At 38.7% G+C, this 16,359-nt stretch overlaps 1 protein-coding gene across 5 annotated transcripts in view; it reads left to right on the top strand.

Moving 5' to 3' along the window:
- Positions 1-16,359, top strand: part of RFX4 (regulatory factor X4) — a 102,721-nt gene that overhangs the window by 27,555 nt on the left and 58,807 nt on the right. For 4 of the 5 annotated variants that reach the window (XM_083802557.1, XM_083802560.1, XM_083802556.1 and 1 more), the window contains exons 3-4: positions 6,649-6,709; positions 12,259-12,382. In XM_083802557.1, coding sequence (XP_083658683.1) covers positions 6,649-6,709; positions 12,259-12,382 — 185 coding nt within the window. Of the gene's footprint in view, positions 1-6,648; positions 6,710-12,229; positions 12,383-16,359 lie in introns of all 5 variants that reach the window. The other variant, XM_083802559.1, reaches the window with a different exon arrangement.

The following is a 16,359-nucleotide window of genomic DNA, read 5'->3' as shown; positions in this document are numbered from 1 at the left end:
TCGTGGTGTTATTTTTTTTTGATTTTAAAAAGTAAGGAATCAGCAGATTGTAGTGAAAATCAAATAGCACATACTTGTTAAGTTGCATTTTATGAGAACCTGTGAGACATTAAATTCATTTTACCCTGTTTCATGCTACTAAGAATTTGACAGAAATAATCTGTAATGAATGAGACGTGACTTCAGATTCTTAATGGAGTCTGAATTCAGGATTTGATCCTATTGATCTTAGTGAGCTTTTCCTTAGACTCAGTTCAAGACAGTATTATCATTGCAGTTATTTAGCACCATTAGCTATATTAACCAAACTAATTAACTAAAAAAAAAATGCAACAACACACATGATTTAATTCTGTAAGTCCACATCTGTGTTTTGTTCTAGATCTGTCACCCCAAACAGGTTGTATCAAAACTAGTGGCAGTTTGTTATAATGTGCTTATAGTTTTGAGTGCATGCATGGAAAAACTTTCACATCCTGAAGGACAGTAAGAATTGGTCCTGTGTGGCTCAGCAAGTGTGACTAAGAGAAGGTATTTCAGTAGGCAGTACTGAGAAAATAAGATGGCTGTTCGTTCTGTTTCATGTCACTAAAATTACGGGGCGAGTGAATATAATGAAAGGCAGCAAACGTAGAGCTGACAAAACAAATACATAAACGAATTATCCCACAATTTGTGTGACAAATGAACTATCACATTATATCATTGAAGCCCAAATGAGAGAGTTGATTTAATCTAGCTTCCTTCTTATATCCAGCTCTTTCAATTGCTTCCTTTGCACTGATAGCAGTGTTTTTGCTGTGCAGATCAGAGAATTAATCTACCTGAAATGTCATCCTTATTTTTGGGAGTGAGGAGGAAGAGGCAGAGAAGAAAGAGGAAAGAAAACTAAGCCATTTACCCAACAGCAAAAATCTGTGAAATTATCACAGCAATCTGTGAAATCCAGAACAAAGTAGCAGCATCTACTTTGCCTCGGGAAGCATCGTGTTACGTGGTTTCCAGTCCTTGAGTTCTTTTTAACATTTCTCTAACAGTGCCCACACACCAACCAGGAAGTTTCCAAACCTCCATGTCAGTCTTTGTCCAGCCTCTGTCATACACTTTTAAGCAGCAGGAGGCAAAATGTTTTGAGAAAACCTATGTGACCCTATTTGAATTCCTCAGAACAGTGGTCAAAATTACTGTTGTCAAGGGAGTTCCAGGTTTTTGTCTGCAGCCAAAAAAAGGGATCATCCATCTTTCTCTTGAACTCTTAGTTTCTGTTTGTTTGTTTTCTCTTTTCCTCTAAATACACTAGGTACTTATTGGCTGGACTCTACCAGAGAAAATATGGGTTTTGTTTTGTTTTATTTTGTTTTGTTTGTTGTTTCTTTGTTTTGGAGGGGTGGAGGGGGCATGCATCCATTAAGGAAGACTATGAGGATATCCACTGATTTCTTACACAGTATCATACTTACTCTCCTAGATATTTTTACAGTTCATAGGGTTTTAGGACAAGAGCGATAGTTTTGCTGGCCTCCTTTTCTACATGTGGAGTATAGAACCATCCAAACATTGGGCTGCAGAGGTCCTTCTTCCATGCTCCTCCTGACCTCCAGGCCTATTGAACCTGCACTACATTGTGAAGTAATGACTTGTTGCTGTGGATTCCTATTGTCTTGCTGCTTTCTGGGACACTTCTTACCCTCCTGGGACCTTTTATGCCCTGTCCTAAAACAGCATTTTCATTCCAATATAAAAATTCAACAATAATTTTATTTCAGTTTCCAGTTTTCTAAATATTTCTCCTTCTACCACTTCTACACTCTACATGTTAGTCAAAAGACCAACAGGAAAAGGGCATAGTACAACCTTGCATGTAATATTTAAAAGAAAAAACTTCTTCTGTATACTGTGTTGAGCAAGATTCTCCAAAAATGAAACAAGGGTGTGAAAGAATGTGATTCAAGGATTGTGAGTTTCAGCTTCAGTTTTCTGTGGGAGAAGTCATGATTTTACATGATGAAGTGGAAGGGCTGCTTGTCCAAATTTTTTGCACATTTAGAAATGTAAATGTATAGACAATTCATAAGAGGAAAAAGAAGATTCATACTACTTTTTGCGCTTCAAAAGGAGAGTTTAAAATCAGTGTTCAAACTGGTTGAAACAGAATGTTTATCTAATAGTTTCTTTTTTTGTTTGAATTAAACCTGTTTTTTCCCCCCATTGGAAAAAATATATTTCTTAAACAAAACAATACACTAATTGATTTTGTTGAAATTGTCCTTGTGGAAAATTCTTTATTTCCCAATCATACCTACTCAATTATAACTATGCCCACATGCTTCTCAGAGGGTTTAAAAAAAAAAAAAAGGCGAAACACTATTTCTGAAGCATAGAATACATGCTAATGAGCCTGAAAGTAAGAGGTAAGGCAGCTTCTTACTATCACTTAATTCATTTTGGCAAGGGACAAATCACTCTTGAGAACAGTCAGAACCTGGTTTGCAGGGGCTACAGAGGAAGGGGCTATTCATCTAAAAGATGTGAAACTACCTGAAGTTATCGAAGGATTTTATCCAGATAAAGCTACGAATACTGTATTAGCTCCTCAGAGGTTCTCTGAGACTTATACAAACAGCACTGGAAAGTACAGGACACTTTTATTATCCCCACAGTGGAATGCAGAGGTTTAACTCCACTTTACTTATGACAGAGACTAATATCAACATTTGAGAAAAATGTGTACTAATGCAGGGTCTTCACTTTGTGGATGTTCCACTTGCTGTGTTTAAAGCAGCATGCTTAAGAGGTGCTGAATATAGCTCCTTTGGATTTGTGTCTGTGTGGCTACTATATGTGTGAATACCTACAGTTGTGCATGAGGACCTGGAATTTTCCTGATGACTTCACGTCCTTTTGCATTTGTCACAGAAGAATTGTTAGCTCTACTCAAGACACTGTCTTTGACAGTGTCCTGAAGCAAGACTACTTTTCAGTGTCATTTTTTCTTTTCTTTACCATATAGGTCTGGTTTTAGATGTACTGAATTTTAAAGGCAATTGTTTCATTTTAATCTACAGTGTTGCTGCGAAGGGTTCTGATAAAATGACAAAAAAAAAAAAGTAAGAGAAAATAGCATTCATTCTCTTTCATGTTGTACAAAATAGATCTGGAATCAGACCTGAGTCAAGAGTTACACAAAACATTTCCTGCTCAGTAGGGAAACCATTAGTTGTCCTGCTTTCACCTAAAATACAAGGAATGGGGATATTTATTGTTTATTACTAGTCAATTATCTGATGAGATTATATCTTTAAACTATATAAGGCAGAATAAAATGCTTTTATATGTGGTACTAAAAGTTTGTATTTCTAGGTCCCTTCCATTCTAATACCATGTACAATTCTTTCCGTATATTTAATAAAACAGTGAAGGTTTTCTAAAAATAAATATTTTAGCCAAAACCTAGTGAAAATGAGAAACAATTTGTCTAACAGATGATCCATTGGTTTAAAACAAAAAAGTTCTGTATTCTTTTACAAAGGCTTGATTCTGGGGGAGATGTGCATTAACTGTGAACATTTGAGTTGTGTTGAAAATCCAGTTGCTCACTGGGTAAATATTTTCATGGAAAATATGCTCAAAGAACATTTTTGAAAATTTTCAAAGTCCATCATTCTCCTACTTGGTATATCGTATGACAATTATTGGAGTTTGCTGAAGAGTCTTAAAGAAGGATCCCCATGAAAAAGACATACCTGAGGAGGGGGGTTAAATGGTAGTTTATAATCTTATTGTCAATTTTTCTGGTTAAAACAAATATCTACATGTAAGGAGCTGAGTATGGATAGCTTATGGTGTCTGACAGGGGTTTAGGTAAAACACCTGCTCACAGGTCTTAATGTGAGTGAAAAATAACAGGGGGAGGGATGGAAGATGTGTAGAGATTCTAACATTGTATAATTTGGGTATTGATTTGATGTCTGATAGAGTTTCATATATGCAGGAGAAGATTAAATCTAGTTAGTGTAGATGAAAGCCATTTAATAATGTACATTTGCATGCTAGCCCCTTTAAATCAAGAAAGGTAATCAAAGTTTTATTCCAGGTGGGGAAGGGGGGCAGTAGTGCCTCCTGGTTTCACAAGCCAGAGGCAGTTTAGGATGGCCTCACCTTATTTAGATCAGTGTTGCCCAGCCCTTTTGATCTGTGTCTCCCTAGCAGTTTCCCCACCCAGGATGAGGAGAGGGCCCCCCACACGCTGCTGACACACAGTCAGAGGCTTCAGTTGCTGTATATCCCTGTGACATCTCCCTCCTGTAACGTCACAGGTCAAAAAATGCTACGGTCTGTGGAAAGGCTGCTGCAGTGCCTTCTCTTAGGGGAACCAGCAGCAGCCTGGCGACTTCCCACCATCACAGACCCATTCCTGTCCCTATTTGACAGGCCTGCCCACTCCCACAGCTGCCAGCCGTAATTTCCATTACTAAAGCAGGGGGAACTCCCCCATCCAGCCAGCATTTTACTGCCCACAACACTTTGCTGAGACAAAACTTTCCTAAGTAGTTCCCTTTCACTTTTACCTCAGGACCAGTTGGAAGACCCACAGGGCCTTAGCAGGCCTGGCCTGTGGGTGAAGCTGCTGCAGCCTCCATGCCTGTGGAGCTGCCGTGGCTCCTCTAAATCCCTCCCAGCCCTGCTTGCCTGTTTTAGCCCTATTTTAGGTGGGGAGGCTGCAGCAAGCAGAGTGGTACAGGGCTGTGCCGCACTGTGGGCAGGCCTCCTGCCTCCCATCAGCCCCACGGAGCTTTCCCCACCAGCCATGGGAGCTCACCCTCCCTGATGGGTGGGAGATAGCTCACACAGGGCTCCCTCAACCCCTGCTTTTTGGAAAACCCTGAATGCAACCCCGAAAGCACCTCCCACCACAGAGCAGGGCAGACGTGGCCACCGCCTCCTCCCCAAGCCACCCCTCAGGGAAGGCACGCTCTTCCTTAGGGTGTTTGTGCTCTCAGTTAAGGGTGAGAAGATCAAAACAGTAGGTGTTGGGCGAAGGGATGGCCCCGATTATTTTATCCACCCAGTGGTTTCAATCTGTGCTGCGCAGCTGTGTCTCCCACTAGGAGAAGGCGTTTGTCCTGCCGCCGGCGAGGCCGGGGGCTGTTTTCAAGCAGCCTGCGGCAGCCGTGGCCACTCGGCATTCAAGCCCTGTGTGCCGAAGGTTTGTTGCACGCAGACCATTTGTTTAGGAAAAACAAATGAAAAACACAATTTAAAAGTGATTTGATATGTGTATGTTGGTCCTTTGGGCTGAATAAAAGCGGGGCCCCTGAAAGGCAGGGAAGGAGTGTGCGGTCCAATAATTAGAGGCCTATTGTCATGCAGATGGAGAAGAGGGGCTGCCCCAGTGTCTGTGGATAACTGTAAATCTGGATTTTCCTGACATTCAGGGCCCGGCCTCACAGGCTAAAGGACGTTCAGTTAACACAAGTTGCCCTGTATGTAATGGAAGAAGTATTGTGGCGTGAGGGCTGGAGACAGCGTTTTCTGAAGCCGGGTTTTATTTCTGCGTGCCAGTTCTTGGGACTGCACAAAAGGCCTCCCAGAGGGCTCTGGTAGTCTGAGGAGATACTCTGCCTGCCTTAAGATTCAGCGTCCTAAAGGCTGACTTAAGCTACTTCTAAAAATTAACAGCACGAAGAAATGAGTCTTGCAGCATGGTGTACAGATGCAGTGGTTTACCTCGTTTAGGTATCAAAACTTAGTGCTTTAGTATCAAACCCTTAGTGCTTTAACTGGGGACAAAGTTGTAAAAATAGCCAACTGCTTAAAACAACAGTGTTTTCTATAGAATTACTTTCTGAAGAAACGGATTGTGCTTCAGACTCAGCTTACATTTAGGAATGTTTTATATGCTTTGCAAATCACAGTTTAATAAGAATTATTCTATATGTATTTTTAAATTTTTCAAAAGAACTAATATGAACCAGCAGAAGTCCAGTATTTTAAAGCAGTTTTATTTTCATTCTCTTTATTAAGCTTTTATTAAGCTTTTTGGAAAGTCAGCAAATCAAAGAGTTACACTGGGAAACAGCTAATGGGCAATAATATCAGAAAAAAATATCTCAAATGAAATAAACTGTTATAGAATGCTTTTAACTTTGTTTTTTATTAAGCTTTGTGAATTTACAAACACTTAGTGTATGTCATGCAATAAGATCACAACAGCGGATGAACCCTGTTAGGTTAAATGCTGTACCTAATGTAAATGTAAGGAAAAGGCAGCTTGGATAAGGCAGCTGTTCTCTTAAAGCAGGTGAAAGATGTTTTTTTTAATTATTATTATTATAATTTTTTATTCTGACATGTTGCTAGAGGTCCAAGATCCTCGCTCTTTCATATAAACTTATGCTTTCCAATGTCATCATTCCTTTGCACCACCGTGCTCTTGCTGTCAGTGATGTTTGCAAGCTTTATTGCCTTAAGCAGTATTTGCAGATACTAGCTTAGGGAGCATCATTGTTTACATTTCCACACTTTAGCCAATATTTTGGGAAAGCTTTGACACTTGAGAAAATTTGTGGTCAGATAATCCCTTACCAGTTCACAAATGCCCAAGCAATTCTTACTGAAATTACATAGTATTCTTTTGTTTCTTAACAGATGAGGAAAAAGAAAATAATAGAGCATCGAAACCACACTCAACTCCAGCTACCCTGCAATGGTAAGATGCCTTAAAAAAAAAAAAAATCAAGACAACCTGTTAGCGTTTTTCCTTACCCTTTTTTCCATCAGAAGTGAATAGAGATCTCGGACATCTTAGAGAGTTCTAAAGATATGTTCACTGTATGTATATAGACCGCTTATTAGCTTGTATAACATTTCTCAACAAATGTTTCTTACTTATATGAGATTTGATTGAACTTAGGGAAACGCTGATACAGTTTAGAAAACCAAGTTGATATATTTGTTTGCCACCTTGCCAGCTGATAATTTGTGGTTTGTCATTTTTGTTATATTTATTCCAAAAAAAGAAGACTAATTCTGAGAATTTTGTTCAAGAAATGATTGATTCAGTGTGATGAAGCCACCTTTACTGACTGTTTTAATAAAATGAGATCTCTGAAATTTAATATTGAAGATGACAAAAGAAGAGAGTTTGAGGTTTTATTCATTTGTCAAAATCCTTTTACAAATGTACTTATTTAAAAAGATGGGTGATTAGGAAGAGAGAAGGAGAGGGGAAAGATTAGGGGAGGAAAGTTTGTAACTCAATCTACTATGCTATGGAAAATGAACACGTGCTCTTTGCTGTAATTTACAGAAGTATTTTTAGTTGTACAATCTGTAACATTGCACATAGTTCTGACATCTTTTTCCATAGATCATCTCTTAAACTTTTGGTGACTTTTCACTTTGTTTAGGGTTTTAATTCTGCTTTAGCTTTCTTAGTATTGCAAGTGATTAAATATCTTCCAGGAGGTTCCTTGTATCTGGCAGAACGGAGCTCTGTTACAGAGAAATCTGCCAAGCCTCAGAGCATGCTATGTGAAGCCCCATACTCTTTAGCTTGCTTTGAGTCTTTTAAATAAAAGCCTTTGCTTCACCTGTAAGTAGTTCTCTTAGTTTGTTGTTGTAGTTGTTTGATTAAAAAAAAATATTTGGGGCAAAAAAAAATGTTTGCCTTTTTTATTATTATTATTTTTAAGACAGTGTTAGCAAAATGGTTTTTTTGCTTCTGTCAGCCCCTTGGGAAACCTAACTGAATAAACATGAAAGAATAATCCATTCAGTTAAGGATATTCAAATAACTTAATGTATCTTCTCTTTAAAGTTGATCGGTTAAATTTTAGATTTAAAAAAAAAATCTGTAGAATTGAGAATATGTTGTTGCAAGTATTCAGTGTTCCTTTGTGCTAAACTTTTAGACGCTTTCAGTACAAATACTGAGATATGCAAATATAAATAAAAGAACTTAGTTCTGAGCCATTGCTTCTTTGTACGTTTTTATATCACCAAAGTACTATTTTTCAGAAGTTCAAGAAATGTGAATAGAGGAGGGGAGCAACTACTGAGAAAAAATATATTAAAATAATAGTCAAATGTCATAAGTGTATTTTATTATTTTTTATTATTCACCCAAACAACTCCAATACAGTTCAAACAAGATAAGAAAGATCAATCTAGCTAGAATGAAAGAGCAGGCAGGGCTTTCCAGGCCCAAATTCAGAACAGTGTTTATTTTGCAGTAGAGTCAGTTAAGAGTCTTTTCCACAGGAGCAAATAGCATAGTAGCCAAGAAGTCAGTTAATTAGAACATGCCAGTGATACTGTTCCCAAAAGAAAACATGCAAATACTGTAAACAGGCTTTTGCCAAATACTTTCAAGCTTCCTCAGTCATAAAGGTTAGTAAATCCCTAAACTCCTGGGATATTGAGCCCTGCTGGAATGCAGTGTGCACGCTAGTACTCATTCAGTGGTGTTTGCAATAGAATACTAGATTTTTTTGGGGGGGGGTGAAAAAGGCTGCTTACATCATATTCTCTTTCCCCTTGCCAGTGGATTGGCTTAATACCTGTCTGTTGTGTTAATGTTTCTTACCCCTTTAGGTTTAGACCTTTTCCCTTTTGAGTCTTCTGGAGCATCTGCAATTTCTCTCATTCAATTTTCCATCCAAAAATAAAACAGAAAGCAATGAAAGCGTTCTTAAGTTTAATTTCTTTAGCTGGTGTTAAACTGAATTATATGATTTGCTCATTTCTTAGTAGACCTACAGGTAATAGTTTGCCAGCTTAGTAGCTGTACCGCAGAACAGTTTTCTCATGGTTTCTATATGGTTTTCTACCTCCATACTGCAGCTTTGGATTGGTGTTGCCTGGAGAAACTGTGCTATTGCATTTGATACACTAAATAAAATCAGAAGCTCAAACATTGTGATCAAAGTGCTATAAAGTAGGAAGCTTGCTTTGTGTGAAGATGTCGAGTTTCCACTCTTCTGGAAAACCAGACACATTAGCATCAGGTTATTTGTACAGTGGTAGCACCTAGCAACCCATGAGTTGGTAAATTATTGTGGTCAGCACTGTACAAAAGCTGCACTGAGTGCTTTCTGTAGATTTGGCTTTTCTCATTTGACAGTTTTGCCTGCTCAGGATCCTGACCAAGTTTTTGCACAGTCAAGACAGACAAAAGATGAAGTTTACTTGAACATGCCTTGGGTGTCCCACCCTCTTTCAGGAATCTCTTGGCAAGATTCAAGTGATAGAAGTGGTGAGGTAAATTATTGACCGGATTTCAGGGTAAGGTACAGAATTTGCCTTTTTCTGGCAAATGGAAGCATGACATTTGTCTCCTTTGTCTGATGTCTGCCAAATTAAAGCTTATTACATTTTTATTGTGAGATGCTACTATCATTTGTAGGAAAATGAATGCAAGGAGCAGTGGAGAACACAAACAGAGGAAATGTCAGTAGCAAAGAAAAAGAAGAGGAGGAAAATAGCAGGGAAAGTGAAGCAAGACATAAGGGAAAAAATGTAATTTTTTGGTCACGTGGTCCATATTGCCATTGCTTCTATTAGTTATTTCTTGTCTGACATCTTACTGAAAAAAGTGAACGACACCAGTCCCGTGGGGTCTATCCTTGATGCCTATGCCTCTTCAAAGGAGAAGGTACATTGAATACCCTAAATGAGGAGTAGCTGAAGATGCCAGAAGTGTGCCTGGATGACTGTCAGCCTGGCTAAATATCCTTTGCCTGGAATTAGGAATGATGGTTGGGTGTTTTTTTTTTGTTGTTGTTTTGTTTTTTATTTAGTTTCACTGATGACAAAAAAAAATATGAATGGAAAGGCCAGGTAAATGTAGCATTATTGCAAAATACATACTAATTAGGGAACCTACACCAGCCTGAATTTAACTGTTAAGGTGTGAATATAGAAATACCTAGTATCCTGTGCTTATCCCTTATTCCTGTGTTCATTATTATCTGTAAAGCTACAGCTTGCTAAACGCTTGGCTCTAAAATGTTTGTGATTATTTCTCTGGTGAGCTGGTTGACGAAACTGTAAGTGTGAAACTTTATTTTACCTCATTTTAGGGTGAGTGTGTGTATGTGTATATGTGTGCATACATCTGATTCTCTCAATACAGTATTATTCAAAGCAGAGACCCTAAGTCCATGCAGTTTGGTGGCTTACAGTATAGGTGCTCTGAATAGTAACAGTGTTGTGAAGATGAAGTCAACAAAACTTTTTTTTTTCTTCAACATGCCTAAAATGAAGTAAAAAACAGAAAAGTAAACCACTGCTGGTTAATGGATTCTCCCAAGATAAGTAGTTTCACAGAAATAATTATAGTGCATCAAAATTAATCTGTTCTAGAATCCTTTATGTAATTAGCATTGGTAACATCACAGTTGTTCTGTTGCCTTCATATCTAAAAATAAGTCTAACAATTAACACCGTGGACACGACTCTGCTATAGAATAATCTCATTTAATCTAGTAGTATATAAGTATAAGGGGGGAAACAGTAATGGGGACAGATGAAATCGTCATTCCTGTAGAAGGATTAGGGTTTTATTGCTATACTGTAGTGGTACAAAAGGTCTCATTTTGAACTACCGGATTTCACATGGCTTTATTAGGATATTTAAAATGTTATATATACATTATTTCTGATAGTGATTTGTTAGGTAGAGGATTGAGTTCATTATCTTTCTACAGCACTGTAGAATGAAGCTGAATTCAAAACATGATAAAGTTGTTAAATAAAAGACAGGAAAATAAAAGAAGTGGAGCAAGATGGTTTTTTTGATCATTAAAAAAAGTTCAGGTATAATGGAGCATTGTTCAGTGTCAGACTAATGGCTCTCTGTGAAAGAGAGGAGAAAAAGAGAAAAATTCATCAGATATGAAGAGAAATAATTAACTGCTTTTCTTTCTGTCCTGTCTTGGTCACGGAAGCTGACATTCCAATTAGCAGCTATAGTATACAAACGAACTCTCCAGGTTTTGAAAGAAGGTTTTGTTAAAGCGCTATGAATTTGAGGAAAGATGCCGTGATGATATTCCTGTAGAAACCAAGGAAGAATAGATGTTGCCCATACAAACTGATTCCATTCATCTAGCCGGATATCTTATTAAAATAGTTTGCAGTCGCGAATGATCATGATAACTGAAATGGAGGAAGGGTAGGTCTTGGAAAAGGCAAAGAAAGAGAAAAACTAGATATTTGGAAAGGTATTGTACAGTTGTCAAATCCAAGGGGACTATTTACTGTAAAAATTGGAGTTTTCTGAAAATATGTTACTTTTCTAAGATGTTTAAGAGGAAGTTGCACACACCTTCTTCTCCCAGACAGCAAGGCAGATGAGCACACTTGTAACTTAAAAGCACGAGTGATACCGTGGGTGACAAGATTATGGTTTTACAGTTAGGTGTGTCCGTAAATAGCTCTAGAAATTGTTTGGGTCAGCAATCAGAAGAATATGATTTCAAAGGAATTCTTGTAATCTATAGACTTATGAAGAGTGTAATTTCAAATTTTAAACATGAAGCATTTACCTATTCATGTATTTGACGCATAATTAAAAAAATTGTAGTTGTGTGTTTGCATGTGGGCATGAATGATAACCATTTCTCCAAGGCAAACGAGGATGTTATTTCACTACTGCATTCAGCAGATAAGACTCTTGATTTTTCAAACTTAGTTAATCAGCGATAGTGATAAAACATTGTAGAGACACAATTTTGTGCACATTCTTCACTATTTACAAGTAACTTTCTTTAGCCATGTATGCTTCCTCCAGGTAAGGATTTTGGCAGCTGGACATGAGTGAAAAGTGTCACGAACCAATGGTGACCTGTCCTGTAAAGATGAGAGAATGCTGCCCCTCAGTGAATGTTTGTTGTTGTTCAATAGTTGTACTTAAATTTGTTTATTGCTAGATGCTTTTAGGATATAACAGATTGCTAGTTTATTTTTTCCAGAAAATAGCACGTTGGGGCATGGTTACAGTCCAATATCCTGTTTTGTTAATCTTCAGTTGCCTCTGAGAACTCACAATCTATATATTTGATAGCAAGCACCAGCCAAATTAAGCAAGCAAGCTTTATGGAAGTGAATTGGAAGGAACACTTAAGAACAGAGTAGTGAAAATTTAGTAGATGAGCAGAAGCTGTAGAGTTTGGTCTTAGAGATACAGCTTTGCACACCATTAACTGTACATCCAACATACTTGCAGTTTTCTCTGTTTGATATTTGCTTTTTAAGGCTGGAGGAGAACTATGAGATTGCAGAAGGTGTTTGCATTCCTCGAAGTGCTCTCTACATGCATTACTTGGACTTCTGTGAGAAAAATGACACGCAACCTGTTAATGCCGCCAGCTTTGGGAAGGTGAGTCTAATCGGCAGTGTGGTGCCTTGAGCTCTCATCTGGTTCAGGTGAGGTTGGATTATTGAAAAAAAATTAAATCAGCATTTACTGCTAGAGATAGAGGTATATGAATGGAACATCTTATGTATTCAGGTTTTAAGAAAAAGGCTAAGATTTTAAGCATTTAGAAGGTTGGAATCATTTCTCATCATGACTAAGCTGCAGAGCACACTAATTTTTTTCATCATTTCAGCGTGGCTGTTGTCAGCCTGGCTCACAGTGACATACTATACAATATCGGTAGCTTGGAAGTCAAACACAAGCCAGTGTAAGCATTGTGACCTGTAGTGCTTTAATAAATACATATTTTTTTTTAAAACAAAAGTGTCAAATATCAATCATTTAGTCCTGGGCCTGCCTGTGGCATTCTTGTAAGCATGGCATGGAGACCCTTGAGTTAAGGATGTCAGCACACACTGGCAAATCCACATTGGGGTACAATCCTTCCAGATGTGCAGGTCCAGAAAGCATCCAGTAGTGTTTGTGTGGCACTGCAAATGCAGGCTGCCCAATTATCTTTGCGGTTTCTTGTGCTTCCACTTTCCAGGCCAGCTGTAGTAAGAGCCACTGTGGTTATTTCCAGACTTACAGTGGAGACACACTCTTTCAACAGATGCAGCCATGCATTATCCAGATGTGAGCAGTAAAGGTTTATGCTACCAGATATTAGTGGGTGGCTAAGGTGTTACACAAAGTTCTTATTTTGGAATTTCTGATCAGATGGCGTTTTCCTCTCAGTGAAAAATAGAATGATATTTTTCAAATTTTTATTTAAAGCTAAATTTCTACTCTAGAATTTGTCACAGGTCTTTAAAACTTGTAGGCTGTGAAGAAAAACAAAATGTAGAGTTTGCCACTGTATTTGAAATGCTTGCAAGTGTAAATCTGAAGCCAATTGTCCTATAAGCTATTCTCTTCTAGTGTTTGCAACATTTATTCTATAGAACTGCTGGGTATTCAAAGAAGGGAAAAATATTCCTAGGGTAAGTGCCTGCGTAAAGAGTAGGTGAAGGAGAAGAATGTAGTTAATGAGGTGTCATTTTCTCTAGTGCATCTTTATGTAGGCAGTTTAGTAAGGCAAGTAAAATGCACCAAGTTTTAACATCACAATGTTTGTCATGCCATAAAGACCATAGCTCAGTTGATTCTGTGTTAGGTTTCTGTTTAAATATGCTGCATATGTATGAAAGTGTTCATTTTATATATTATTGCTACCAAGTGGCTAAGTACAGTGGCAACATGTAGTTTTGGAAGAGTGAGAACAAGAAACAGATTTCATGCAAACTAACACACTGGGACGTGGGTAAAATTTACGCAATGTTACTTTTGCTGCTACTGAAAACTTCTACAAATTGTAAGGAATAAATACTCTGGAATTATTTCAGCAAAACATAATTTCACCAGGGACTTCAGTATTCAATATGCAGCAGTCTTGTTATAGTGTATATTACTCCATCCTCATTTTGCCTGCTCTTTTACACATATACCTGTTCATCAGTAGGGTTGTCTCGGCCTAGCAGGACAGATACAGTGTCTTCCATCCAAAATCATGATATTCCATTTTTTTTATGTGCTGTGTTACAAGTATTTTCCACTCGGTTGCAATAAAGTTAGTTCTGACACAGTGATCCATGAAGTTTGTTTTCTCCTTTTTGTGGAGATGAACCCATACAGAAACTTCCCAGTGCTGTCCTAAAATAGTGTTTTGTGTGGCCATTACTTTTGGACATGAAAACTGAGGCTTCTGTATAAGTGTGTCCAGGAACCTCAGACAACACTGACGTGAATTTTGAAGCAGAACGGGCTTCTGCATGTGCAGAGCTCAGAGCAGACCCCAGTGATTGTGTCAGACCCATTATTGCTAAGAAAAATGTCCCGCACAGTCATGAAGGTCTCCAAGGTACACACCCACCATTCAGTCAGTAACTTGCAGTCAGATTCTCCTTAGGAGTAGGTACACAGAAGAAGTTTTAGCCAACCGAGTTGTTATCACATAACTTAAATAACGTATTGGCAATGTGTGCTGCACAAATGCCTTGGAGGCAGTGCAGTGAAATAGGTGCTATTTGAGGGCTTCCGCACTTAGCTGCCGAAACAGAGACCCCAGACATGTTTGTCCTCATTGGGAATCATCAAGAGCCCTGCAGCTGTCATCTTCTCCAGAGAAAGGGGTTAGTTGTTCTGTGAAATTGTAGACAGTTCGCCTTTCAATGGACCACATTAAATTTATGATTCATCTTTGAACTTTAGCTCTGTGGGCAATGTTAAACATTTAGGCTTTTTCTTCAACAGACTGGTAGTTTTCAGAAACAGACATGGAGTTCAGCACATTAAGACAATCCATAATAAGTAACATCCTAATGCGTTGTTACTTGTCAGCTACATCTGAATTAACACGAGCGTTAATTTCACTTTTAAAGATACCACTTGAGACAAGAAGCTTGCCTGGAAATTATTTCTCCAGATTAAGGTTTGTAGATGGTGCTTCAGCCCCTGTCTACTGCTTAACCCTGATGTAAGTGAAATATACCCACAACAAAGCACAGAAACAAGAACAGACAAATTGTTCGTGATCAGCTGAACTAATGGACCTTGTTTCCTACCATTGCCTATGTTCCCTAAATCCATAGCCGTACCTAAACCTTCTCTAATATCTCCATGTTTCCCCACAGTGCTTTCAGTTCTTTCCAGGTCCCAATCACTCTATGTGCTGCACTTTCTTTCTATGTTATTTTTAGATTCCCTCAAGCCTGTCTGTGTTCTTGTCTTTCCTCCCCATGCCCAGACAGCTGGTCAAGAAAGCAGCACGTGGGGTGGCTGGCTGAGAGCAATAGAAGTGGTGACTTGTTACCTTATACTCGTGACTGTCTAGTAAGGCAGTGCCAAGTGGCTCACCTAAAGGCTCAGCTGTATTCCCTGTCTTGTCTTCAGCCTTCATATCAGTATGCTCTCCCTGCTATCTGGCCAGCGTTTTCTGTTAAACCTCTAAGACATGGACTGGACCGCAGGCATTTGGTAGTATTGGATTAGTGAAACAAAAATTGCCTTGGGGAACGGCGGGGTGGAAAGATTAGCAGAGAGACAGCAATATCTCACAGACTGTTTCCTGAGGAAACCAGGCTAATAGCAAGAAAAGTAATAAGAAAAGGAAAGAACAGAATTACTTTGTAAATAAACACCTTTAAGAAAGCAAGCTACACTCCTAAGTCCCTTAAAGTACATATAAAATAAGGAAGAGTAATGGCTATTGAAGTGATACATTCTTATATGGCAAAGGCAGCTGTAGCTTTAGCACATTAGCCACGTTTTTAGTTCTTTACTCAGCCAAATAATGTGTGAAAATTACAGGCAGTTTTGTATATACTACCATTTCCCAGTCTGCTAACAGCTACATAACCTAGTTTATTATTGCAGAGCTTGTTATTGCCTGGAAAATACAGGACCAAGCACAATTTTACCCACATGCTCTAACTGAACAGTGACTAGGGAGAGCCCTGTGTTAGTTTGCTGATTACAACTTGGTACCAGCAAGTGAAGACTCCAGTGCTAAACTTCTGCTCTTACTGTAGGCAGTGGCAAAATGTATTGTATTCAACAGGACCTTGACCTCACCCCAGAGTAAAGTAAAGTAAAACTGCTCCATGGGGCCAGTGGGAAGACAGGGAAGTAAAGGGAGGAAGGACGGGCATGACATGGAGTTCTTACAGCAGAATGTTGTATACGAGGAAAGCTTTCCCACAGTGAACGTATTTACATTGTGAATTAGTCTTCAGGCAGAAGAAGTGAAAGCCCTAATGCTACTTAAAAACGACAGCAGCCTTCAGGCATGTGCCACAGATGCCTGCGGCTCTGCTCTCAGTGGCCTCAGAGAGAGGAGCTTAGGATGTTTCCAATGGAAGTTCTCCACTGCCTGTAGCAGGGAGAGCTGAGCAGGTGTG

Source organism: Anser anser, assembly GCF_964211835.1.
Source record: "Anser anser genome assembly, chromosome: 1".
Taxonomy (NCBI): domain Eukaryota; kingdom Metazoa; phylum Chordata; class Aves; order Anseriformes; family Anatidae; genus Anser; species Anser anser.
This window is presented reverse-complemented; position numbering and strand designations above follow the sequence as displayed.